This window comes from Oryza sativa, chromosome 2 (assembly GCF_034140825.1).
Source record: "Oryza sativa Japonica Group chromosome 2, ASM3414082v1".
Classification (NCBI taxonomy): domain Eukaryota; kingdom Viridiplantae; phylum Streptophyta; class Magnoliopsida; order Poales; family Poaceae; genus Oryza; species Oryza sativa.
The window spans coordinates 23962518-23970447 of NC_089036.1; the positions used below are offsets into that span (position 1 = coordinate 23962518).

Sequence of the window (7930 nt, forward strand, 5' to 3'; positions counted from 1 at the left end):
CACGGTTCACATTTTTTATATACTTCCTCCGTTTCACAATGTAAGTCATTCTAGCACTCTCCACATTGTGAAACGGATGGATTATATTAGTAGTTCAATCAATCGGATTGACGCTATTTTTTTTAAAAAAAATAACTTATAAGATTGGTGATTTATACTATGTTGGTAGGGTAACAGTAAGCGAGCAGGGTTGGTGGGTGTGGGCGTGTGGCAAAGCAGAGAGGCGGCTAAGCGCGGGTCAAAGCTGAGAACAACGCCGACGAGAGACGAGTCGTCCGCGAGTATAAAAGCGGCGGGGGAGGAGAGTGGAGGGGTGGATGGAAAGCGGGTGTGAGTGAGGAAGATCCCCCTATAAATCGCACCCGGAAAAGATCACCATCCATTGCCCAATTCGCCGTCGTCGTCTTCTTCTTCCACCTCGGGAAGTCAAATCTCGTCGCCACTGCTGGTTAGTCTCCCTCCTCCTCCTCATCCACACTGCTTAGATTCCTCTTTGGTGGTTGATCGGTTCCGTAGCAGAGTTCTGCGCGATCGGTTTTTCCATTGCTGATTTCATTTGCCGTGGAAGGGATTGTGCTACGCTGCGGCCTTAGGATCTCATCGCAGCCTTCGCAGGCAAATTCCTCTGTTCTGTGCGCCGTGTTTGTGTTCATGATCTCTGTGTTTATTCTGCGTGTGCTCCTCGATTTCCTGGCGCCCTGATGCGCTTGCTGTATAGGTTCGTTTTAATCATTTGAAGCTCTCGGAACAGAATTTGCTTTGCAAGTTGCAGTTCTAGTTTATTTCGGGATTATTGGGTGGTTGGGCTGTTGTGTGTTCTAGACTTCTAGTGAGTGCAGTGGTTCAGTTGTTGCATGTGTTCCAGTTTACCCGTACAAAATGTAGGGGCACCGAGTTCAATTGATTTACATTTGTAGTCTTGTAGATACTTTTTTTTTTCTGTATTAGAATCTCATAGAAGCATTTGACTAGCATAACTACAGTACCTGTTTGTGTTTTATGAGAACTTTGACTATAAGTTGGCAAACAATGGGAGTAGTTCGCTGATGTAAGTTCAGGGTAGCTATATTAGTAGTTTAGTACTGATTTCATGAAACCAACTTTAATCCCATTCATTTTGATTTTTTTTTTCTGAAGCAAACATTCATTTTGATTTACACTCTGTTGCAAATTGGCTGTTAGGTACTGACAGGTGATTCAGTTCAAGAATCCATCATTCAACCAATAGACCTTTTTGTTCATATTAGCATAGATTAAAGTTTTGGATAGATTATAAGTTATTTGTGAATACCTCATATTGAGACTAACAGTACTTTTTTTTACATTCTTAGGTTTTGTCTCCAAAGGAAGAGACCATACAGTTCATCATGTCAGGAGGATCTGGTGATTCTTCCCCTTCATCAGGGCGGGCTAGCTTCAGTTCTTTGTCAGGTTTGAAGGACCTAGAACTGTCTTCAGAGTCTGGTTGCTTGTCCATTGTGGTCCTAGGTGCTTCTGGAGACCTTGCTAAGAAGAAAACATTCCCAGCGCTGTTTCACCTCTTTCAGCAGGTAATTTGATTGTAACTAGTAGCTTCTTACATAGTTTGGTATACTAGCTTCTTCCATAGTTGTCAAACTTCTGAAAGAGTTGTAGTGAAAAAGAAATAAAATTGATGCATTCGTGATGAGTTATAATTGCTCAGAAATTCTACTGCAGCACTTTATAATGCTATATTGCTATTGCATGCCATGTACATAATGTTTTGTCAGGTTGACACACGTACAAAGTTCTGAACTGTAACCTTTGGTGTTGATAGGGATTTCTACAATCTGGAGAAGTCCATATATTTGGGTATGCAAGATCAAATATTTCGGATGATGGATTAAGAGAACGCATTCGTGGGTAAGAAAGATACATATTAGCACCAACATTTACCATAAAATAATTTAAGAATTTCATGTAAAAATAAATTGGGATGTTCTGTATGAGGAAGTAGTTTCTCTGTTTTTAAGTCTGATGATATACTAGTGCCTAAATAGCATTCTCCTGTTATCGCAGATACCTCAAAGGAGCTTCAGATGAACATATTTCACAATTTTTGCAATTAGTAAGTCACTGATATCATGAATAGCTTCTTTGCATTTAGATTTCGTAACACGTTGAATTTTCTTTGCAGATTAAATATGTTAGTGGTTCCTACAATAGCGGGGAAGGATTTGCATCATTAAATAACGCCATTTCAGAGAATGAAACTTCGAAGAACAACAAACCAGGAAGCTCACGTAGACTATTTTATTTGGCATTGCCTCCATCAGTCTACCCCTCAGTATGCAAAATGATAAGATCATACTGCATGAATCCATGTGAGTACTTCCCCTTTTTTACGGATTTTGAAAGCTGCTGCACTTCCTTTGGTGTAGTGAAGTTATCCACAACAGAGTTTCAAAATATAGGAAATATATTTGGTTGTATCCACTCTTGTTTGTACTATTTTCCTTTTGTCCTCTTTATTTAACTAAGTATTTGCCTTGTGGAACTTTGCTACTATTTCAACTTTCTAAGCATACCAATTCCTAGCAGTCGCCGACTCTTTTCCTGACATTGCTTTTTCATTGGGACTTTTGAAACATAAAGTTTTGGTTTTCTGGAAGCAATTTGGGTGCAATGAATTTGCTCTTAGTTATTAATTGAGTCATGTGTTGGTTCATAGTAAATTAAAAATCAAATTAATTATTTTTAAGTTTGATTTTTAGAAGTTGTGCTATACTATGTTGTAGTTTCATTTCTTTTATGCTAGTCACCTTCTGTAACTGTCATATTGTGCTTTCAGCTTCTCATTCTGGCTGGACAAGGGTTATTGTTGAAAAGCCCTTTGGGAAGGACTTGGAGTCTGCAGAGGAACTCAGTGCCCAGCTTGGAGAGCTGTTTAATGAACAACAGCTGTACAGAATTGACCACTATTTAGGAAAAGAATTGGTCCAAAATCTGGTAAGTTGTATGGCTTCGTCTAGTTAGTTGAACGATATATTCCATGCTACTATAACATATTTCAATATATTTCAGCTTGTGCTTCGCTTTGCAAACCGTTTGTTCCTACCTCTTTGGAATCGTGATAACATTGCTAATGTACAGGTAATATGCTTTTCTATGTAGTCCTTTGTATTTTTATTTGTCAACTGTAGTTACATCTATGACATCCTCTGTTATTGGTATAAAGTTGAATGGATTAGTTTTGGAAATTCTGGAAAGTTTTATCATTATCATGGTGCGAACAACATGTGCTTGAACATAATAAATATATGCTGCAGATTGTATTCAGAGAGGACTTTGGGACTGAAGGACGTGGAGGGTACTTTGATCAATATGGGTATGTTGGGAGTAACTTTATTTTGCATGAAAGTTCCTTTTACTGAAAGTATTTTGTTGTAAGCACATATGCTTGTGACTGTGGATATACTATAAAAGTGTAAAATCACTTTGATATATTGTAAATGGTTTATGGTTCCCATAGTTCACATGAAGTCATTCGATCGTGTACAGTTGTCCATTAGAAATATACAAATTGCATTTTATTATTTTCTTCTAGGCATTAAACTTCTTTAGTTTTTATGATAATACAGTATTTGCTAGATTTAAAATAAATCAACTGCATTATGGTGTTTATGTTATGAGACAAATAATCACCTAGAGGACCTCCCGTGCATCGTTATTCGTCTTCGCTGATGTAAATATTTGACCTCGCTTTTGTTGCTGCAGCATCATTCGTGATATCATTCAGAACCATTTGTTGCAGGTAAATATATTTATTTTTGGTATGCAGCATAGTTTTCCATGCACTTGCCTTTTCTAGGGGAGTTTTATGTGCACTTTCACTTCCCAATGTGAATCTACATTAGCATTTGCTTACTGTGGTCTGTGGGGACTGCTGAACATTTTACTTGACCATTCAGAATGATTGGTGCTTTATTCCATCACCATTCTTATGTTATACCACGAGGAGGCAGAGCAGCAACCTGTCATGCATTATAATTCCTCAAAAGAGAATATTGCTGTTTCCACTTTCACGACTTGAGGCCCCCTTTCTGTATTGATTTCGCTCTTGTCTGCAGGTCTTCTGTTTGGTGGCTATGGAAAAGCCTGTCTCTCTTAAGCCTGAGCACATAAGAGATGAAAAAGTCAAGGTTTTTGCTTCTCCTTATACAATTCTACTCTAACTGAAAGTAGGAAACCTGTATGGATCTTTTTTTTTTTTTTTGTCATCCTTCGTTGCTTACAATACTTCCTTCTGCGTTTTTATACCACAATGTCAGGTTCTTCAGTCAGTGACACCTATAAAGCATGATGAGGTGGTCCTTGGGCAATATGATGGCTACAAGGATGACTCTACGGTACCAGATGACTCCAACACACCTACTTTTGCATCTCTTGTATTGAGGGTAAACAATGAAAGATGGGAAGGTATATGTTACACCTTACAACATACAGATATACAGTATTTTGAAGTCACTTTTAAACAAATATCTGCATTTTCCAACTGAACTGCCTTTTTTCGATACAAGAGTTTCAGCTGTTCTGCATCACTTTGATCAAACATGGGCATTTGGTTCCAAGATTTCCATTTTCCATATGCCTACATTGTCCTAGAAAAAATGAAGCTGCATTGACATCTATTTCTGACCCTCCAGTTACCATTATCTTATCTTTCAGTGCAGTTAACATAGTAATAATCGTGCGCTGCAGGAGTTCCTTTCATTCTCAAGGCTGGCAAAGCACTGAACAATAGGAAAGCAGAGATACGTGTGCAGTTCAAGGATGCTCCTGGTGACATTTTTAAATGTATGCGCTAAACACCTTCTCGTATCCAAATGTGCTGTGAAACTTGTCATCAAGTCTGATCTTGCAAAAGTCACAACCTATTTTAAGAAACTAAGTTATTTGATTTAGAATATCTGAATGCTAGTCCAAAACAAACTGAAAAATCTGAATATCTCTGTCAAGAGTTAATGGATAACGGCAGACAACTCTATTGGAAATATAAGATGTTGCATTATGCAAGCACTAAAGAGAGTACTAAACATTCCTTCTTGATAATACTGAGAAATAATGTAAAAATGTGCTAGTGCTTTGGTATGAAAAAGTTACTTCTTATAATGGGTTATGATGTGACACCTTAGTATAAGCAACACTTCCTTTAGAAAATAGACAAGAATAAGCATGAGACGGTTTGCTACTTTGCTACATTTTAGTATCTAAAATTGCTATAAGCTCCCTACTTTCAATTTGACCTGAGTACCTTACTATTGGTTTTTGCCGGGTCACCTTACTAATTGGTTGAGTCACTGTTTCTATGACTTATGTTGACCCTGCTTGTCAGCCTGTTTGTGTTTAATAGATTTGGAAGTGAGCTGTCATTTTCTTATTGGTAATAATACTGTCCAAAAGACCTGGTATGAAGTAAAAACTTGTTCTGTTTAACTCCTTCAGATAACTAATTATTGTTTTCTATAGGCGCAAGAATCTGGCAGTAAGTTAAAATGTGTGCGTGTGTGGTACCTTTACATGATAACAAAACGTATTTTTGTCTCATGAGCAGACTAGAGAAATTTCACATAACTGTGAATGTAGTTAAACATCCGTAACCTATTTGAATCAATACAGTTCTGTCTGCTATTGTTTTGCTTCTGCCAATGGTGTCTAAAACTCTGTTTTTATTTCACCCTGATAAAGGCAAGAAGCAAGGAAGGAATGAATTCGTTATACGGTTGCAGCCATCGGAAGCCATGTATATGAAATTAACTGTATGTACAACTTCTGTAAACCCATTTATCTGAAGATATGTCAGAATTGTCTATTCATCTTTGCCTGAAGAGAACTCCAAAAAAACAAGTGTTGTCTGAACAAAGTGCATGAACTGTTGCAGGTCAAGAAACCCGGACTAGAAATGGCAACCGAACAAAGCGAGCTGGATCTGTCATATGGGCTACGCTACCAAGACGTGAAGATCCCAGAAGCGTATGAACGCCTCATCCTGGATACGTACGTCCTGTTCCATCCTTCTTCCCCCATTTCTTTCTGCTACACTAATAACTTCTTCACTTGCATTGCGCCTTGTTCCCAACACATGCCATATCCAAGATGAACTATCCGTGTTGGATGTAGAGGCCGGGTTTTTAATCCATTATATATATATAAAGGATGAACCATGATATCATCTTCCATTTTTTTGACAGGATAAGAGGGGATCAGCAGCACTTTGTTCGCCGAGACGAACTGAAGGTTTGTGCTTTGTGTAATTGACGCTGTGTGACTTGCAATCGGCTCGCTTGTGACTGAATGAATACCTGACGCCGTGTTGGTTTTCAGGCTGCGTGGGAGATCTTCACTCCGCTGCTGCACGACATCGACGACGGCAAGGTGAAGGCCCTGCCGTACAAGCCGGGAACCCGGGGACCCCCAGAGGCCGACGAGCTGAGCAAGAGGATGGGCTACGTGCAGACCCATGGCTACGTTTGGATACCTCCAACCCTTTCAAAATTCTAGCCGCTATGTACCAATGCAGGCTCTGTCTAGATGCCGGTTTATCAGGAGCTTTGTAATATTTTTTTTAAAAGAACTCCTACTACTTCGCCTGTCTAGAACACTGTAATGTTGGTGATCTTGGAATAAAAAGAAGACTATATATGCTGCAAGTAAGCAAGTTACACATGTTGTGGTTAGAGTTGGACCTGTTATGAGTTTGCCACAAGCAACTATATTATAGGGGCTACTATACCATGGATCTTGTTCAGACAGGATGATATCTATAAAGTATCAGACTCTGGTATCCTATATGTACTAGGGGTATCGGCTGGTACTTATCAGGCACCAACTGATGCTCGTCGGTACCAGCTAATTAATACCCATTGATACTTGGTCGGTACTACAGTGGTACTAGGTAGGTATCATGTGATACAAGTGGGTACAAGGGCTGGTACCACATAGTACCACACAAATATTAACTATTTGCCACTTTTACAAGTGGCAATTAAGGATTTGTCATTGGTCCCATATGTCATAGGTATATGAGAGCCTATATGTCATAGATCGCGAGTGGCAAATGCTTAATTACCACATCTTTAAAGTGGCAAATATTTAAATGCCCGATCCCGTCCTGATTATATAGCAATTGGTGCCAAGAATAATATTCTACGTACTGGTAGCACATACAAAAGACAAAGATAAATAATGTATCTATAAAGGCATCAAATAAGATACTTGTACAATATAAGGTACATAAGGTAGCAGAACCATACATATGTATCGCTTGATAAATCTATTAACTTATTGAACTAATAGAAAAAGGAGCCTCCACGTTCGCTCTCACAACCTAGAAATTCTCATATTAATTAGAGAAAAAGAAAAACATAGTCTATATAGAAATATAATTTACAAATAGCTGAAATTCAGAATTAATAAAATAGAGAATATTAAAGAATAAACTAGAGTCCATACCGATATACAATTTAGAACTAATGAAAATTCGGAATTAAAAAAAAATAAAATTAAAATTAGGTTAGTGTCCATATAGAAATACAATCTAGAAATAAAAAAAATGGAATTAAAAAAAGGAATATTAGAAGACGAGCGTAGAGTCCATATAGGAATACAATTTAGAAATAACTTAAATTTGATAATAAAAATAATTAATAACTATCACGTATATACAATACAGCATGAATGTTACACACATTAGTAGTTTGGTAAAGTTAGTACAGAACTAAAAATATGTTGTCACTTTAATATATTTTAATAATAAATTAAGAATATATATATATATATATATATATATATATATATATATATATATATATATATATATATATAATTTGCGCGGGCCACCATGCTAGTTGGAAAAAAAAGAAAATTTTTCAAGAAAAAAATAAATGAGAAATATCGGTGTCACACAAGT

At 37.4% G+C, this 7930-nt stretch overlaps 1 protein-coding gene across 3 annotated transcripts; it reads left to right on the top strand.

Annotated features, from left to right (window-relative positions):
* Positions 1-315: 315 nt before the first annotated feature.
* LOC4329889 (glucose-6-phosphate 1-dehydrogenase, cytoplasmic isoform) lies at positions 316-6683 on the top strand. 3 transcript variants are annotated; one of them, XM_015771573.3, is made up of 16 exons: positions 316-448; positions 1332-1550; positions 1799-1884; positions 2041-2089; positions 2159-2345; positions 2813-2970; positions 3046-3114; positions 3291-3349; positions 3739-3775; positions 4092-4163; positions 4293-4440; positions 4723-4818; positions 5710-5780; positions 5903-6018; positions 6213-6258; positions 6346-6683. In XM_015771573.3, the coding sequence occupies exons 2-16, from the start codon at positions 1368-1370 to the stop codon at positions 6520-6522; spliced, it is 1554 nt and encodes a 517-aa protein (XP_015627059.1). In that variant the 5' UTR covers positions 316-448; positions 1332-1367; the 3' UTR covers positions 6523-6683. The 3 variants fall into 3 exon arrangements, with proteins under 3 accessions (XP_015627059.1, XP_015627060.1, XP_066163419.1); XM_015771574.3 differs by having other exon boundaries at positions 382-718; XM_066307322.1 differs by having other exon boundaries at positions 382-615.
* The last annotated feature ends 1247 nt before the right edge of the window (positions 6684-7930 follow it).